Genomic DNA, 19,968 nt, shown 5'->3' with positions numbered 1-19,968 from the left:
CAATTTTCCTGCTATTCGGATGTTGTCTGACCTGCTGTGCTTTTCCAGCACCACTTTAATCTTGACTCTAATCTCCAGCGTCTGCAGTACCCACTTCTGCCAGGTTGGTGAAGAAGCACACTTGCCTTGATTGATCAGAACATTGAGGATAGGAATCGGGATATCATATTGCGGCCGAACAGGACATTGGTTAGGCACTTTTAGAATATGCATATAATTCTATAGGAAGGATTTTGTTAAACTTGAGAGGGTGCAAAAATGTCTTACAAGGATGTTACTGGGACTGGAGAGTTAGTGTTATTGGGAGAGGCTGAATAGGTTCGGGCTCTTTTTTTTGGAGCGTCGGAGGCTGAGGGGTGATCTTGTGGAAGTTCATAAAATCACGAGGTGCATGAATAGGCTGAATAACCAAGCTCCTTTTCCAAGAGTCGGAGAGTCCAAAATTAGAGGGTATTGGTTTAAGGTGAGAGGAGAAAGATTTAAAAAGGACAGGAGGTGTAACTTTTTCATGTGCAGGGTGGTGTGTGTATACAATGAGCCACCAGAGGCAGTGATAGAGGTGTGTAAAATTACAACATTTAAAAGGCATCAAGATGGGTATATGAACAAGAAAGGTTTTGAGGGATATGGGCTAAATGCTGTCAAATAGGACTAGGTCAGATTGGGCTGTCTGGGTGGCATGGTCGAGTCGGACTGAAGGTCTGTTTCCGTGCTGTATGACTCTAAGATGATAAATCTTAAATACTAAAACCAACCTGTTGTCAAGTGCATGGTTAGTGTCAGCCACTTCCTCATATCATGTCGAATTAATTAAACTGGCCGAAGAGTGGCATCTGCTGGGGACCCAGATAAATCATCCATTTGGTGTTTCTGGCTGAAGATGGTTGCAAAAGTTTCAGCCTTTTTATTTTGCACTGACATGATGGGCAGCCCCATTTTGAGAAGGGGGAATATTTGTGCAGCCCTATCACCTGTTAATTGTTTTATTGTCCTCATTCACAACTGGATGCGGCAGCTCTGCAATGCTTTGATCTGATTAATTTGTTGCGGGATTACACGGCTAAATCTGCTGCTTTGGCTGTTCAATTTGCATATAAATCCTGTGTAATTGATGAGTGGGCACCTTCTGTGTTGTAATTTTTTTTCACAAGGAAATTGATGTTATTTCTTTATGCCCAGGAGAATACATGGACTTCTGTTTTAAATAAAGTTAAACTCTGTGTTTACACTGAACAGTACTGTTCAGCATCTGCTCACCCAGTGGTGAATCAAACCCAATGTATGAACCAAAATCTGGATATTAACTACAGATTTAGAGTAAGCTGTTGTGAAGCAGTTTCTTGACATGTTATTGTTTGAAACTTGGGTTTTAAAGTTGACAGAACTACTAAGGCTTTGATTTGTATTTCTACAGTTAAGAAGGAAGGACATTTTTGAGTTCTGAGAGTAATCTTATGTTGACTGGAAATTTGTTTTCAAGAGTGTTTAAATGAAGCTTTAAAAACCCTTCAGATGAATAGTTCAATGCTTTAGAAAATAATGTAGAAGAGAGCAAAGAAATTGGGCTGTTGTTACAACACAGACTGTGAAATCAAATCAGCTTCCCTATCCTCATATTCATAACAGTAAAATTAAAAGATTCAATGACCCTCAAAATTGACCACAACGATTACTATCTAGACTTCATGAATAACTGAGACTAGACACCAAGTTTATAACTTAAACAAAAGAATGAATAATTTATTAGTAACACAGTAGCTTTAACAGAAGCAAAGATAAGGTAATTAATTAATGTTTATGATTTAAACTCAATCCCTTTTGATTCCAACACCCTCCCATACATAGACAGACAGATAAAATTAAGGGATAAATTAAGTAAAAGTAAAGAATATGTAACTGGCCAGTTCGTTTAAGCAGTTTCCACAATCCGTAATATCACAGGCACATGAGATTGTATGTTGTTTGTTTTCTGTAGATATCGGCCAATGCAAATAGCTTCCAGTTGGCTCTGAGAAATATTCCGATGAAGGGCTTTTGCCCGAAACGTCAATTTTCCTGCTCCTCAGATGCTGCCTGACCTGCTATGCTTTTCCAGCACCACTCTGATCTAAACTTTAGTTTCCAGCATCTTCAGTCCTCAGTTTTCCCTCTGAGAAATATTAAGTTAATACTTGTAACTGAGATTCTATTCTCCAAACTTTCAATAAACTGACAATGGGAGAATAACTAGAGAGCAAGTAGATCTCCTATCTGTAGTTTTGGCAGACACACTCCTTGACTTAAACATAGTTCAAACTTTGACTCCTCTTTTTTTTTAAACATTCTCTTTATTAGACTGGTTAACACTGGTTTCACTGACAGACCCCAGTGACATTCAAATATCTGCTGTCTGTTTAAGCATCCTGCATTTCGGGAACCCAAAAAGTCTACTTTCCTTTGAACAAGAATCAACTTGAGTTGAACTTCCTGGCCTGACCACATAACAAACAAACTGATATGTGTTTCTGTTTTTTAAAAAAAGTTTCTGCTTACAGTCCAAAGGTCATCTTAAGCTCTCAGTTCACAACACCAAACCAAAAGTAATAGAAAAAATTAAAGTTTCAACACTGAGGCCTAGCAACAATGTGGTCAATGCTGAAGATACACAAATAAGCTTCCTTTAACAAAGATAGCAAAGATAACTGAGGTTGAATAGGATAGGGCTGTTTTCCCTGGAGTGTCAGAGGCTGAGGGATGACCTTATAGAGGTTTATAAAATCATGAGTGGCATAGGTAGGATCAATAGACAAAGCCTTTTCCATGGAGTGGGGGAGTCCAGAACTAGAGGGCATAGGTTTAGGGTAAGGGGGAAAGATATAAAAGAGATCTAAGGGGCAGCTTTTTCACACAGAGGGTGGTACGTGTATGGAATGAGCTGCCAGAGGAAGTGATGGATCTTAGTACAATTGCAACATTTAAACGGCATCTGGATGGGTATATGAATAGGAAGGGTTTGGAGGGATATGGGCCGGGTGCTGGCAGGTGGGACTATATTGGGTTGGGATATCTGGTCAGCATGGACAGGTTGGACCGAAGGGTCTGTTTCTATGCTGTACATCTCTATATCTCTCTGTCCAGGAGGTGCATGTTTGTTTTAGATCATTCATTAACAGTCTCCAAAACCAGTCAGAGAAGAAGAAACAATCTGAATGACTTAGTAAGAGATGAGCTCTAGAAACATAAGGTCTTAAGGTGCCAGACAGGAAGACATCCTTCAAGGCCACTAAATGCATTAGGTTAAAGAACACATGTTAAGGAGCGAGTGAACTGTGTTAACGGTTTGTTTTAGGGTCTTGAACCATCAGCGAAAGAAATAGAATTGAGTAACTTCAGACATTTGCAGAGAAGAAACTGGTTACAGCCATTCTACGTGAATCAAAGAACTTTAAAATGTAAACCGGCGATCCTTCACTGAAGTTCAAGCATCAATAAGATTGGTATTCAGTGCAAGAAAGGTTTCAATCTTTCTCTCTGATATTTGTAATATTAATGTTTTAACTAGCTTATGTTTTCTTTTTTCCTCAATAAATTTTTATGTTCTTTGTTAAAAGCACAGAAAATATGTTCAGCATTTTACTATGACAATAAACAAAGTTACCAAATGTTTTGCTTTTGCAATTCAGCCAGGTCTTACTCTGGAATCTGACTTGTCCTTTAGCACTAGCAGCTGGGATCATCACACCACAGTAATGTAAAGACTACATGAATTCAAGAAAGTTGAACCCAATGGTTAAAAGCTTCATTTTCAGCCATGTGGATTGGAAGCTGATAACTGACACAAATCAGCATTTGATTTTCGGTTAACATTTTGAGCATCCATCTCTGACTATTACAAGGTAACCCAGCAGGATATGTTCTTGTTGTTTCTTCTTATAAATTGCATCATCTCGCATTTATCAGGTTAAATACTCTCTGCCACTGGCTTTGCCAAGTGGTAGAAGCAGATACAATAGCAAAGCTTAAAAAGCATTTAGGCAAACACATGAACATGCAGGGAATAAAGGAATATACAGCATGTGCAGCCAGATGGGAGTGGTTTAGAATGGCATCATGTTCAGCTCAAATGCGGTGAACTGAAGGACCTGTTTCTGTGATGTACCTTAGCAAGTTTTGAGAAGATTTGTAGCTCAGGTTGAGGTTCTGGATGTAGGTTTGCTCACTGAGCTGGATGTTCATTTCCAGACGTTTCGTTACCCTACTAGGTGACATCTTCAATGGGCCTCTGGGCAAAGCACTGCTGATAATTCTTGCTTTCTATTTATATGTTTGGATTTCTTTGGGTTGGTGATGTCATTTCCTGTTCTTTTTCTCAGGTGGTGGTAGATAGGGTCAAACTCGATGTGTTTGTTGATAGAGTTTCGGTTGGAATGCCATGCTTCTAGGAATTCTTATGTGTGTCTCTGTTTGGCTTGTCATAGGATGGATGTGTTGTCCCAGTCGAAGTGGTGTCCTTCCTTGTCTGTATGTAAGGATACTAATGAGAGAGGGTCATGTCGTTTTGTGGCTAGTTGATGTTCATGTATCCTGGTGGATAGTTTTCTGCCTGTTTGTCCAATGTGGTGCTTGTTACAGTTCTTGATAGGCATTTTGTGAATGACAGTAGTTTTGCTTGGTGTCTGTATAGGGTCTTTCAAGTTCATTAGCTGCTATTTTAGTGTGTTGGTGGGTTTGTGGGCAAACAAAAGTATTTCAACATGTTGTGCTACCGAACCAAGATGTTTTATTGATCCAAATATAATCAGCTATTGAGCCATATGAAAAGTGAACTTCGTCAAGCTGTTTTTAAAGGTAAGTGTCATAGTTTAATAAACAAGGTAAACAAAGGATTGCAATGGGATCTCTTCTGGGCCTACTTGTTTTGGTACACTTAATGACCATTCTGAGCAGAGTCATAGTACCATATATGGGCCCACTTCACAGAAGAAAGAGAACTTATATCTAATCACAACTAATGCTTTCTCAAGTATCTAAGAGAACTGTTACATTTATAATATGTGGTCTCTGACCTTAGTAGAGATCAACTAGTTCAGCAACATTTTAAAAATGCCAAGCTAATAGTTTAGAAAGAAAGCTCCCCAGATTTGGAGAATGGGAAAATATACCACAACTTACAAAGAACATAATAGGAATGTAATGTAAAACTCTCACTCTGCCTTGAGGAGTCCAGCTCCAAAAACCCATGAAACTCAACAACATCCAAAGGACAAAGCATCCTGTTTAATTAGCACCCCAGTCACCATGTTAAATATTCACTCCCTTCGTCGCTGGCACACAACTGGAGCATTGCATACAATGTACAAGATGCACTACATCACTCACCAAGGCTCTTTCAACAGTACTTGTCAAACCTACAATCTCCAGCACTGAACAAGACAAATGCAGCAATTGTATGTGAACCAGGTAATGATTTTGAAAAAAATGCTTCTGGTAGAACAAACTCAATTTCAACAATCTGTTGATACCACATAGTCTTTGGGTGGAGGCTGAATGTTCTACACTGGACTTCAAAGGAAATAGATGTGTTCTGTAGAGTTTACAAGAGTCCTGAATAATTTTGCTTGACTAATAATGTAAAATGTACTTATTGCTATCATGCAAGAAAGCAGCATTTTTTAATAAATATTTTTATTACAAACTTTTTCAAATCTTTTACAAAACATCTATATTTCAAAAAGAACAATGCCAAAATACAGAAAGATTGAAGCAGTACAACAATGTCATATTGCGATACTATTAATAATGAACTACCTACTATTCTATCAGAATAAACGTATCTACTTAAACTAAACTACAAACAAATTAAATAAAATTTAAATTAAACTGAATTCAAATTGACTTAAATTAAATTGTTTAACATTACTTTATTCTATTTCACTCACCACAGCACCACTGAGCCTCCCATCCCTGGGAACACCAGTCATTGTACCCATATTTTTTCCCCCAGCCTCCTCCTCCCAGGGTCCCACGGCGCCCAGACTGATTCCCACGGCTATACCATGGCCCTAATTAATATTACTGATGAGTATGGGTAAATATAATTTAGGAAGGGTTGCCACGTCTTGGTAAAACTACTCCGTTTTGTGGTGCACCATATTTGTGAGGTAGTCTCGGGGGAGATGCTCCATTACCAACCCACGCCACCCTGTAAGACCTCGGGGTTTTTCCAATGTCCAATTCATTAAAATGTTCTTTCTTGCACAGTGGGTAAGAATGTTACACAGTGTCTTCCTGTGTTCCCCCAGAGAGGGCAAATTTGGCAACCCCAGAAGAAATACTGGATCCATTTTAACTTCAATCCCCAGGATGTCCTTCAGCTCCCTTACTATAGCACTCCAGTATCTCTGGATCTTACAACATAATCAGTAGCAATGTGTAAGAGTGCCTATACTAATTTTACATTTGGGACACCTTTGTGATGCTCCTCTCCTGAACTTAGCTAGCCTCTCTGGCACCTTATGAGCCTTGTGTAAAATCATCAATTACATGGCCTGCACTTTGTTACATATTGAAATTTTCCTTACATTTTCCCATATATCTTCCTATACTTCCAATGAAATATCCTCTTCTAGCTCCCGATTCCACGCCCTACAGAGTCCCTCCACGTCCCCTAAGGCACGTCCCTTCTGTAAATGATACAAAGTTCTAACTGAAAGAGCGACCGGACACTGGAGAACTCTTTCCTCCACGTCTGACTTGTAAAACTGAATCAGGAGCATGGCCTTCCTTTGTATATAATCCCTTGTCTGAAAGTACCGGAAAAGGTCCCTGTTAGACAATCCATATTTCTGACTTAGCTGACTAAATTGCATCAAGATCTCCCCCTCGAATAAATCTCCCAAACAAGAGATTCCCTTATTCTCCCATGACTTAAAGCTGGAGTCCATTGCCCCAGGTTTAAATCCTTGAGCTCCCACTAAAGGGGTAAAAGACAAGGTGTGAAGCCAATTGCCTTCATCTTGCCTCATTATCCTCCAGGCTTTCATGTATTTAAAATGATTGGACTCTTACACTGCTCGGTCACAGATTTCATTTTATCCATGAAAAATAATCAAACTATGGGATATATTTTCTGTGAGGCTTCAACATCAAGCTGAATTGACTCCGAATCTCCCCATACCCAGTCACCCACTTTTGCTAACAAAGTGCTTATTTAATATTTCTTCAAGTCCGGAAGGTCCACCCCCACCTTATCCTGAGAGAGCTGCAATTTGGTCAATTTAATTAGGGGGTGCCTGCGACACCAAATAAAAGAACCTAGCCAACCATTGAGCCTCTGTAATACTCGTCTGGGTAGCAACAGTGGTAGCATTCTCATCGGGTACAACAGGTGAGGAAGAACATTCATTTTAATCAGGGCCATTTGGCCTAACCTTGATAACAGTAATCCCTCCCACTGCTGCAAATCCTGTTTTATTCTCTCCAGTAGTTGTACATAGTTAGCTTTATACAGCTGGTGGAAGGGAGGGGCAATAAAAATTCCCAAATACAAAAAACCTTTTGACGACCATCTAAACGGGAACTGCATTCCATCCTTCGAGAATCAATCGAGGAATAGACTCCTCCATTGGTCAAGAACAAAAGGACATCATCAGCATATCGGGTGATCTTATGCTCCCCCCTTCCCACCCCTGGCGCACTATTTCAGGATCCCTCTTGATAGCCTCAGCTAACAGCTCAATTGCCAAGGTAAATAACAGCAGTAAATGAGGACACCTCTGTCGACTACCTCTCCCAATATTAAAGTTATCTGACTTGGTGCCGTTTGTGATGACTGCTGCCTTAGGCTCATAATACCGGCACCCATCTGGCAAAGGCTCCCCTCAGACGAAAGCGCTCTAGGACCTCAAACAGGTACGGCCATTTTATCTGGTCAAATGTCAAATGTCCCACCAAACCTGGGACCAATCTTTGCTGGCATACCTGCACTATGTTCAGTACCCTCCTGATATTGTTGGCGGAGCTATGGCCCTTGACAAAACTCGTCTGATCTTCTTTCATAATATAGGGCAACACCTTTTCCACCTCAGGGCCAGCATCTTGGATAGAATTTTAAAATCTACATTCAACAGTGAAATTGGTCTGTATGAAGCACATTTTTTGGGGTCTTTCTCCTTCTTTAAAATGAGGGAGATATTAGCCTCCCTACGAAAGGGCGAAAGACAATCCTGTGCATATGAATAGCTATACATCCCCAGAGTTGGTTCCACCAACACATTTATGAATTCCTTATAGAATTCACTTAGGAATCCATCTGGCCCCGGTGCTTTGCCACCCTGGAGATGCTTTATTACTTCCTGCATCTCCTGTTCCATCATAGGTGCATTCAACAGGGAAACCTGTTCCACGTTTATACTGGGGAGGTCCAGGTTCTCAAAAAAAAGACTGCATTCTTGCTGCACCATGTTTGTCTCCCTCTGACCAATATAACTCTGCAAAGGATTCCCTAAATCTAACACTGATCTTCTTCAACTCACGGGTAACTGTGCCACCCTTCTGTCTAACAGACATAATGGATTGGGAAGCATTTTTCTTTCTAGCCAGATATGCCAGATATCTACCTGGCTTATCTCCAAATTCAAACAATCTTTGTTCAGCAAAGGACACCTTTTTTTTGCCATCTGTGCTTGCAATGAGTCGAGAGCAGCCCGGAGGTTGTGACCTGTTGCAGCTTGACCTATGAAGGCCTATTATAATATATTTCCTCAGCTATCTGCAGCCGAGTCCCCAGCATCCGTTGTTGCTCCTCCCTCTGCTGCCTTCTAGTCATTGAACATGAAATAATCAGGCCTCTTAAACATGCCTTATTGGCTTCCCAAAGTATTGCCCGATCACTGGCCATACCCATGTTGATAATCCAGAAGACCCTGAACTCTCTTGTGATGTACTCAACAAATTTGCTATCCCTTAACAGGAATGGGTCCATGCGCTAGTGTCATGCATCCATTCCACCACCCTTGATTTTAACATCTAAATACACTGACGCATATAGACAGCTATATTCCCAATTTTGCATGCCAATGTTCTGTCCAAACAATCTGATGGAATAAAACATGTCAATTTCCGTGTGGCACTTGTGTGGGTTGGAATAGAAAGTAAGTCTCTTCCATTAGGGTGAAGGTGCCTCCACACATCCACTAATCCCAACTCCTCACACAGGTCCATCAACTGCTTAGATTGCGCGGGCGTACCTGCTGGGCCCCTTGGCATGCTGTCTACCTCGGGATCTATTAGGCGATTAAAATCCCCTCCTATGATTGTGCGACACACCCCAAGACTCATTAGTTTAGTCACTGCATCAATTAGAAATTTAAGAGAGCACACCAGGGGACAATACACATTCAGGATGCCATACTCTTCTCCATGTATTACAGCATTAAGAATGATGAACTGTCCATGTTTATCCTTAATTTGCTCAGTAACCTGGAAAGGGAGGTTCCTTCTTACCAGAATAGCCACACCTCTACCCTTGGAGCTAAAGGATGAGAAGAATACCCTATCATACTCCCTGCCGCAATTTCAGATGTTCCTTATCAGTTAAATGTGTCTTGCAGCAGGGCGGTGTCCACCCCTTCCTTCCCAAGGCTTGACAGCACCATCTTTCCTTTAATAGGAGAAAGGTTCCCTTTTACATTCCAGGTGCATCACCTGAACAAATCATTAGCCATGGTCATGCAGGGCAGCCAATAGTTTCCCAGGAGGAGGACGTTTATCTGAGGTGCGACGAGCATTACATTAACTCTGTAAAGTCTAAAAACGACTCTTACAAAAACCACTACAACTCAAAAACTAATCACTACATTTAACTCAAGCAAACACCCAAAATCCCTACAATTCACTAGAGATCACCCTGCTTGCTCATAGGGGGCACTCCTCCCAATCCTTGCTACCATCCTGGCTCCTTCAAGCTGAGGCCGTGCCGTAGCCCCAGGCAATTCACAGATGAAAAAAATCATGTTATTTACATTCTGAGAGTTAACAATGTATGCCCATTCCCACCCCGCCACCCACACCTCTTCTCCATACAACTTAACCAGAGGTATAGCCACCCCCAATCCAAAACCAAAAGGACAGCAGTAAACAAAAGGCCCCAGATAATAACTCAACTGACTGATACACTAAATCATTCTGGTTTTATATCAAGGCAGTACGTATAAAGCTGACAACCACAAAAAACGGGGAGATAGGAGAAAAGAAGGGGCAAAAGAAAATTTTTTAAAAACTGTACCATTGTCTGCAATGATGCTCCTCCCCCCAACCCCCACCTTGACCTGAGTCCTTTAATCAGAGAATTCACAAAGTCCTTCGCCTTTTGTGCTGCATCAAAATTCTAATCCGTCTCTCCATGAATGAAACGCGACACAGCCAGGTACCTCAAGGTATATTGAATGTTCAGATCCCTTAATTTTCTCTTAACTGCATCAAATGCCCTTCTCTTCTTAATTATGGTTCCTGAAAAGTCCTGAAAAAACATTATTTTTGAGCTTTTGTGCATTAAAGCCTGTGAAACTCTTTCCAGTCTTCTTGCTGTTTCAATCACTAACTGTTTCTCTTTAGAGTCATAGAGATGTACAGTATGGAAACAGACCCTTTGGTCCAACCTGTCCATGCCGACCAGATATCCCAACCCAATCTAGTCCCACCTGCCAGCACCCGGCCCATATCCGTCCAAACCCTTTCTATTCATATACCCATCCAGATGCCTTTTAATTGTTGCAATTGTACTAGCCTCCACCACTTCCTCTGGCAGCTCATTCCATACATGTACCACCTTCTGCATGAAAAGGTTGCCCCTTAGGTCCCTTTTATATGTTTCCCTTCTCACCCTAAACCTATGCCCTCTAGTTCTGGACTCCCCCACCCCAGGGAAAAGACCTTGTCTATTTACCCTATCCATGCCCCTCATGATTTTATAAACCTCTATAAGGTCACCCCTCAGCCTCTGACGCTCCAGGGAAAACAGCCCTAGCCTATTCAACCTGTACCTGTAGCTCACATCCTCCAACCCTGGCAACATTCTTGTAAATCTTTTCTGAACCCTTTCAAGTTTCACATCTTTCCTATAGGAAGGAGACCAGAATTGCAAGCAATATTCCAACAGTGGCCTAACTAATGTCCTGGACAGCTGCAACATGACTTCCCAATTCCTGTACTCAATACTCTGACCAATAAAGGAAAGCATACCAAATGTCTTCTTCACTATCCTATCTACCTGCGACTCTACTTTCACGGAGCTATGAACCTGCAGTCCAAGGTCTCTTTGTTCTGTAACCTCACTAACTATACCTCTTATGCTCACATCCAAATCATTTATAATGCAGGAGTCGCACTAGAACCGCGCGGAGGCGCAGGTCTGGCCTGGACCTGTGCATTGCGATCCGGTGGGCCCTCTCCACACTCAACAGACCCAACTCCAACTCCAGGCCCAGGAACTTTGGGAGCCACTTCTCCAGGAAATCAACAAGCTCTTCGCCTTCCTCGCGTTCCGGAAGACCCACAAGCCGTAAGATCTTTCTTCTACTTGTGTTTTCCTGGTCATTCATTAGGTCCTGAAGGACCCGAACCTGGTCTTCCATTGTTTGGGTCCTTCCTCCTGAGACCTCCGCCATGGTCTCCGATGCCGCGATCCTCAGATCCACTGCCTCTGCTCTTTGGTCTGACATTTGAATATCCTGCTCATGCTCTTTCAGCATGGCAGATAGTGGTTCCACCACTGCTTCAATCTTTTCTTGGAGTTTGCCAAACTCCAAGAGTAACTGCTGCTGCAGCAAATCCAAAGGGGCCGCCCTGGGTGTTTGAGCAATGTCCACAGACACCCCTGATGCAGTATGGGAGTGCCCTGCCTGCTGCACTCCTTTAGGCCCCTTTCCTTTATTTGTTTTCATCCTGGTCTTAAAATTGTCAAACCACAATTTTAGCAGTAAGATGTTCAGTAAGTTTACATTAGCAATTTTTTCTCCTGGGGTGGTTAACGAGGCGGGTAAAGGTCCACCTTGCCAGGGAGTATGGCACAGAACTCAGCACAGACCACTCAGACCACTGCCACCTTGGATCTCTAGCAAGCAGCATATTAATTAAAACAGGTTCCATTTATGACTATCCCATGTGGACTAGTCTGGTCTATATATGGATTATGGATAAAGCAGGATGGTAGCAAACTACCTTAAACAATCCATAATCTGTACCACATACAGAAACACATGGCAGATACAAGATGCCAGAGGTAGCAGTCAAGGTAAAGGGCACAACTATCACCTACAAGTTCTTTTCCATGTCATTCACCATCCTGATCTGGAACTATATTGCCATTTCTTTGTTTTCATTGAGTACAATCCTGGATCCCCACCTCCTCACTCCCATTTATTGCCCTTTGCATGTAATTACATCACATGGATTGTAGCAGATCAAAAAAGACAACTTACCACAACTTTCTTAAGAATAATTAGAGATGGGAAGCAAATGCTGATCTTGCTAGCAACATCTCTATCCTTATTTTAAAGGTTTATATTCCTAGTTCATTGTTTTCTGATAATTTGTGAAGCTGCCTTTTTCCCAAAATAATCTATTTGCACCACCTAAGGTTTATCTGAGTCAAGGCCTTGTGAACCAATGCACTCTTGGGCATCAATATGGCACATATGAATCTCCAGTCTTGTTGTGAATACATCAGGTTCTGTTGCTTAATATATCGGTTGGCCAGAATGCAAGCTCAATGCTTGTATATAAACAAGAGACCAGTCAACATTTTTGATTTCTAAAAACAAATTTGCCTGCAACAGTGACATTGATAATATGCAATGTAAATTTTGTTGCCCAGTTTACCAGTTTTGCTGTGTATGACTTAATCCATATTTTCCTGCTTTTCGAATTTTGATACATCTCAATGAGCATACCAACTTATGGCTAATGTATGACATGAGGCAGCATTGTGCAACTGTTTCTGAAGTAACAAAACCTCAGCTTTTTATTGAAGAATACTGTCATTGAAACAGTTCATCCTTAATTTTGTCACCAGCACCCCTGAAAGTGTGTGTTCATCCTCAAGTTCTAGAATTCCTTCCATCAGCTTCTCCACCTCTCAACCTCACTTTTCTCCTTTAAGACACTCCTTAAAATGTCTTTGAACATCTTTTGGGTCATCGTTACTTGACTTAGTATCATATTTTGTTTCATAACACATATGAAGGACATTCTATAGTATTATGATGAAGGCACCACTTAAGTATAAGTCATTGCTGTTTATTTAGCTTTCTTTGATAATTTCACTGAACTTTAATTTCTGGGGCTTGGTAGCTGTTTGTATCCAATTCTGGTAAACTTTAGTTTAAAGGTAACATAGCAAAAAGGTGTCAAAAAATTAATTAGTTGCTTGTATTGTAATGAATATGGCGATGGGCTGTCTGAAGTCTTTTCCATTTCGTTCAATTTGTTTACACCAAGAGTATTAAAATACAAATAAAGAAAAGCCAAGCAGCAGGAGGAGACAGTATTCAAATAGAGAACCAAGCTTTGAGTGAATAAATACAAAATTTGTTCATGGGATGTGAACGTCACTGGCCAGGTCAGTATTCATTGCCCATCCTGAATTGCCCAGAGGACAGATGAGAGTCAATGCCATTGCTGTAGATCTGGAATCACATGTAGACTGGGTAAAGATAGAGATTTCCTTTGCTAAAGGACTTTAGTAAACCAGATGGCTTTTTTCATGACAATCAGCAATGGTTTCATTATCATCATGAACCTATCCCAATAGTCACTTCATCAGAGGTCAGATCAGCTTTCCTTCGTGTGAATCCAAGGAAAGCGATGGCACCAGATGGAGTATCAGTCCGTGCACTCAAAGCATGTGCAGATCAACTGGCAGAGGTCTTCTCGGACATTTTCAACCTCTACCTGCAGTAGGCCACTATCCCTGCCTGTTTCAAGAGACCCAACATGATCCCTGTTAGTAAGAAGGCTCATGCAGCATGTTTCAATGACTACTACCCAGTGGCCCTTCGGTGGTCAAGAAGTGCTTTGAAAGGCTGGTCATGATATTAATCAACTCCAGCCTCCCCATTACTCTTGACCCACTCCAATTTGCCTTTTGGACCAACAGATCCATGTCAGATGCCATATCACTTGCCCTTCACTCCTCCCTGGAACATTTTGACACCAAGAACAGCTACGTAAGAATCTTACTCATGGACTACAGTTCAGCCTTCAACACTATTATCCCCTCGAGACTGATTACAAAACTTAGTGATCTCCGACTAAGCTCCACTCTTTGCAACTGGATCCTCAGTTTCCTGACCCACAGGCCATAATCACTGAAGACTGGGGACAATATTTCATCCTCACTAACACTCAACACTGGAACCGCCTAGGGATGCATACTCAGCCCCCTACTGTACTACTGTATACCCATGACTGCATCGCCAAATACCAGACTAATGCCATTCCCACGTTCGTTGATGACACCACCATCATCAGTCGAATCTCAGATGGCGACGAAACAGACTACAGATGGGAGGTGGAAGACCTGGAAACATGGTGCACTGAGAACAACCTAGCTCTCAATACCGGCAAAACCAAGGAACTCATTATTGACTTTTGGCAGGATGTTACTCATGCCCCCCTACACAGAGGTGGAACGAGTGGAGAGTGTCAAGTTCCTGGGAATGGTCATCCACAACAAGCTTTCTTGGGATCTTAATGTGGATGAACTGGTTACAAAGGCACAACAACGTCTCTTCTTCCTCAGGCAGCTGAGGAAATTTGGCATGACGGCGAATACCCTTGTCAACTTTTATAGGTGTGCCATCGAAAGCATTCTGTCTGGACGTATCGTTACCTAGTATGGCGTTCAAGATCGGAAATGGTTACAGAGAGTGGTGAACTCAGCCCGGACAATCACAAAGGCCAACCTCCCATCTATAGAATCCATCTACCAGCCCGCTGTCAAGGAAAGGCTGCCAGCATTCTCAAAGATCCATCCCACCCCGGCAATGCTTTTCTACAACCTCTCCCATTGGGGAGAAGGTAGAGAAGCCTGAACACACTCACCAGCTGGTTTTGAAAGAGTTAGAATACTGAATGGACTCACAACTCTTAACATTCGCCTCTACTTGTGTTTTTGTTTCTGCCGCTGTTTACCTATTATTTACTATCTATGCTATTTAACTCTGTGATTTGCCTGTGTTGCTTGCAAGACAAAGCTTTTCACTGTGCCTTGGTACACGTGACAATAAATTTGATTCAATCACTAGATTCTTATTCCCACTTTTTAAAACTGAATTCAAATTTCACCATCTACCATGGAAAGCTCCAAGATTCTTTTAAAAAATTGTAAAATTCTTTTTAGTATGTAATTATAACCAAACTGAAGAATCCACTTGACCCTACGGGACAGCAATGATAGTGACTGAAAAAAAGGACTGCTAATTTGCAAATTTTATCTAATTTTAATACCTGGAGATTCCACAAACTACAATGGTTTTCACAAAAGGGAAAAAACACTGCCTTAAAATGGCCATACTATTCAGCATATTAGTATCATGGATAGCCAGGGATGAGGTGCCAGAAGCCTGGAGGTTCCAATATTTAAGAAAGGTGGTAAGGAAAAACGAGGGAACTATAGACTGGTCAGCCTGACGTCAGTGGTGGGTAAGTTGTAGGAGGGGATTCTGAGGGACAGGATTTACATGTACTGTGTTTGGAAAGGCGGGGACTGATTAGGGATAGTTAACATGACTTTGTGCATGGGATATTGTGTCTCACTAACTTGATTGAGTTTTTGGAAGAAGTGATGAAAAAGATCGATGAAGGCAGAGCAGCGGACATTGTCCATATGGTTTTCAGTAAGGCGTTCAACAAGGTTCTGCATGGTAGACTTGTTAGCAAGATTAAATCACATGAAATACAGGGAGAACCAGCCATTTGGACACAAAATTGGCTTGAAAGTAGGAGAGAGAGAGAGAGTGGTGGTGGAAGGTTGCTTTTTGGACTGGATGCCTGTTACCAGCAGTGTGCTGCAAGGATCAGTGCTGGGTCTGTTCCTTCTTAACGCAATATAAATGATTTAGATGTGAATATAGGGGATATGGTTAGTAACTTTGCAAATGGCACCAAAATTGGTGGTGCAGTGGACAGCCAAGAAGGTTACCTCAAAGTACAATGGGACCTTGATCAGATGGACAAATGGAGGAGAAAGTGAGGTCTGCAGATGCTGGAGATCAAAGTTGAAACTTTATTGCTGGAACAGCACAGCAGGTCAGGCAGCATCCAGGGAACAGGAGATTCGACGTTTCGGGCACAGGCCCTGAAGAAGGGCCTGTGCCCGAAACGTCGAATCTCCTGTTCCCTGGATGCTGCCTGACCTGCTGTGCTGTTCCAGCAATAAAGTTTCAACTCAGATGGACAAATGGGCCAGGGACTGACAGATAGTGTTTAATTTAGGTAAATGTGAGGTGCTGCATTTTGGTAAGGTAAATCAGTGCAGGACTTGTACACTTAATGGTAAGGTCCTGGGGAGTGTTGCTGAAAAATGAGACCTTGGGGTGAAGGTTCATAGTTCCTTGAAGCTGGACTTGCAAGTAGACAGGATAGCGAAGAAAGCATTTGTTATGTGAGCCTTTACTGGTCAGTGCATTGGGTATAGGAGTTGAGAAGTCATGTTGTGGCTGTGCAGAACATTGATTAGGCCACTTTTGGAATACTGCATTTAATTCTGGTCTCCCTGCTATAGGAAAGATGTTGTAAACTTGAAAGAGTTCAGAAAAAAATTACAAGGATGTTGCCTTAGTTGGAGAGTTTGAGCTACAGGGAGAGGCAGAATAGACTGGAGCTATTTTCTCTGAAGCATCAGAGGCTGAGGGGTGACCTTTTAGGGAGTTTGTAAAATCATGAGGGATATGGATAGGGTGAATAGTCAAGGTCTTTTCAAGGGTAGGGGAGTCCAAAACTAGAGGGTGCAGATTTATGTTGAGAGCGAAAAGATTTAAAAGGGATTAAAGGGGCAACGTTTTCACACAGAGGGTGGTGGGTATTGAAATAAGCTGCCAGAGGGAGGTGTTGGGCGCCGGTACAATTACAGCATTTAAAAGACACCTGGGTAGGTATATGAATAGGAATGGATTAGAGGGATATCGCAAAATGCAGGCAAATGGGACTGGATTAACTTAAAGTATCTGGCTGGCATGGACAAGTTGGATAGAAGGGTCTGTTTGCATACTGTACATCTGTATGACACTACGTGGCCTAATATCTCCTTATGTGGCTTGGTGTCAAATGTTTATTCATAATGCTTCTACAAAGTATTTTTGATTGCTTCATGACATTAAAGACACCATATAAATTATTGATGTTGAAATCACAAGGCTATCACATTATTATGTACATGATTTTTCACAATCACTACTGATAATTTTATGGGAGTATATAGACTGTAGGGAGAGTGTGAATACAAAGTTATGATAACTAACAAATTCATTTTTGGCATGGACAATAGCAATGTGGTACAAACGATGGCACGTAATAAGGCTAACGTTTCCCAGAACATCAATTCGACAATAACAAAGTGCGTCCTAGATGCATTACAATGAATCAAATTCAACCAAAATCAATCATGCGGACAAGCAACTTCAGCTTCAATGAAAAATTGACAGAAGCATTTATTTCAGTAACTAAGCTCCCACATCCTTAACTTGAAAAATGTCAAAAAATCCAAAAGATTTAAAAGAATAAATGTGTAAAATTAAAATTTATTGAGCTATGTTAAGATAACATTTATATTAAGAATTTGTATTATTTAGACTTTATTGTCTCTTGCACTCAAGTACGAAAGCACACGAGTACAGGGAAGTTTTCAATCATATATTAAGCAAAGTTATGACCAAATTGAGGTGTTTATTTAATTGCTTCTGCTTTGTATTCAATCAAGGTGTACTTGTATGGAATGATTAGTATTATTGTCACTACACCGAAAGAGATGGGAATCGGTGAAGAATGTGTTCAGCCCGGCTCCAGACTCCTATCCCAGCTTCCACTCACTCACCGCCTGCTGCTATCCGCTGGCCCTGGGGTGCTGCTGCTGCTGGATGCTGCTGAGGATTTCCTCTTGTTCGAGAGCCGCCTGTTCTCCTTCGCCAGCGGCTGGGCCTGACTCATGGTTCTGGGTGTGAGGCTGCTGTCACCAGCCCCAGGACTCCACGGACCTCGCTGTCCCCGGTCTCTCCCAAATGCCCCTCGATCACTCCCTGATTCCCTCGGTGTCTCCCCCCGATCACTCCCTGATTCCCTCGGTGTCTCCCCCCGATCACTCCCTGATCCCCCTCCCCCCCGATCACTCCCTGATCCCCCTCCCCCCGATCACTCCCTGATCCCCCTCCCCCCCGATCACTCCCTGATCCCCCTCCCCCCCGATCACTCCCTGATCCCCCTCCCCCCGATCACTCCCTGATCCCCCTCCTCCCCCCGATCACTCCCTGATCCCCCTCCTCCACCCCGATCACTCCCTGATCCTCCTCCTCCCCCCGATCACTCCCTGATCCCCCTCCTCCCCCCGATCACTCCCTGATCCCCCTCCTCCCCCCGATCACTCCCTGATCCCCCTCCTCCCCCCGATCACTCCCTGATTCCCCCCTCCTTCCCCCCCCGATCACTCCCTGATCCCCCTCCTCCCCCCGATCACTCCCTGATCCCCCTCCTCCCCCCCCGATCACTCCCTGATCCCCCTCCTCCCCCCCGATCACTCCCTGATCCCCCTCCTCCCCCCGATCACTCCCTGATCCCCCTCCTCCCCCCGATCACTCCCTGATCCCCCTCCTCCCCCCGATCACTCCCTGATTCCCCCCTCCTTCCCCCCCCCGATCACTCCCTGATCCCCCTCCTCCCCCCGATCACTCCCTGATCCCTCTCCTCCCCCCGATCACTCCCTGATTCCCCCCTCCTTCCCCCCCCGATCACTCCCTGATCCCCCGGTCTCTCCGGCCTCGGGCCTTAACCGCCCCCTGCGTTTGAAACTGCCGCCGCTCGAATGCACCAATCAGCGGCCACCTCGTCGCTGGGGCAACGCCGGGGCCTTCCCGATCCATGTCCAATCTGAAGCCTCACTCGAGCTGAGAAGGCGCTTGTCAGCAAAATACTCTACACCAGTGTGAAAGAAAGGCAAGAACACATCGATTTATTAAACACGTGTGTCAACGAATTGTATTCCCTGAACTTATCATATACTGAACGCAAAGTTTATAAGTAGCAAAATCTTTTAAGTTCGCATTATTTTATGTGTAATTATTTTCCTGCACATTATCGTTAGATTCACTAATTTTATTTGTTTCTTTAGATAACTTCAATTGTACATATTGCAATTATATATTTAAGGTGAGGGGGGATTCAAAGGAGATGCGGGGGCAAGTTTTTTTTACACAATGGTAAGAATCTGGAGCAGAAAGTGAGGTCTGCAGATGCTGGAGATCAAAGTTGAAACTTTATTGCTGGAACAGCACAGCAGGTCAGGCAGCATCCAGGGAACAGGAGATTCGACGTTTCGGGCACAGGCCCTTCTTCAGGAATGAGCAGAGAGTGTTCAGCAGGAGAAGATAAAAGGTAGGGAGGAGGGACTTGGAGGAGGGGCGTTGGAAATGTGATAGGTGGAAAGAGGTCGAAACGTCGAATCTCCTGTTCCCTGGATGCTGCCTGACCTGCTGTGCTGTTCCAGCAATAAAGTTTCAACTTTGATCTCCAGCATCTGTAGACCTCACTTTCTCCTTGAAGATTTCAACCTACTGCGAATCCTCTTACAAGGATGCCTTCCTTGAAGAAGCTCTCTGCCTCTCTCTACAAAGATTTCAGTGAGTCCCTCTCTCACTGCACACCCCAGGTCCTACTCCGACCTATCACCCTCACCTTGACCTCTTTCCACCTATCACATTTCCAACGCCCCTCCTCCAAGTC

General features: G+C 42.9%; 1 protein-coding gene across 2 annotated transcripts in view; it reads right to left on the bottom strand.

Moving 5' to 3' along the window:
• Positions 1-18,203, bottom strand: part of net1 (neuroepithelial cell transforming 1) — a 167,625-nt gene extending 149,422 nt beyond the window's left edge. For both annotated transcript variants that reach the window (XM_043714079.2, XM_043714080.2), the window contains exon 1: positions 18,071-18,203. In XM_043714079.2, the coding sequence (XP_043570014.2) occupies positions 18,071-18,183 (113 nt within the window). In that variant the 5' untranslated portion in view covers positions 18,184-18,203. The remainder of the gene's footprint in view (positions 1-18,070) is intronic.
• Positions 18,204-19,968: the final 1,765 nt, after the last annotated feature.

This window comes from Chiloscyllium plagiosum, unplaced genomic scaffold (genome assembly GCF_037043375.1).
Source record: "Chiloscyllium plagiosum isolate Xiang-an unplaced genomic scaffold, Cpla_swu_hap1 HiC_scaffold_23, whole genome shotgun sequence".
Lineage (NCBI taxonomy): Eukaryota > Metazoa > Chordata > Chondrichthyes > Orectolobiformes > Hemiscylliidae > Chiloscyllium > Chiloscyllium plagiosum.
Note: the sequence above shows the minus strand (reverse complement) of the source record. Positions and strands in the feature narration are given on the sequence as shown.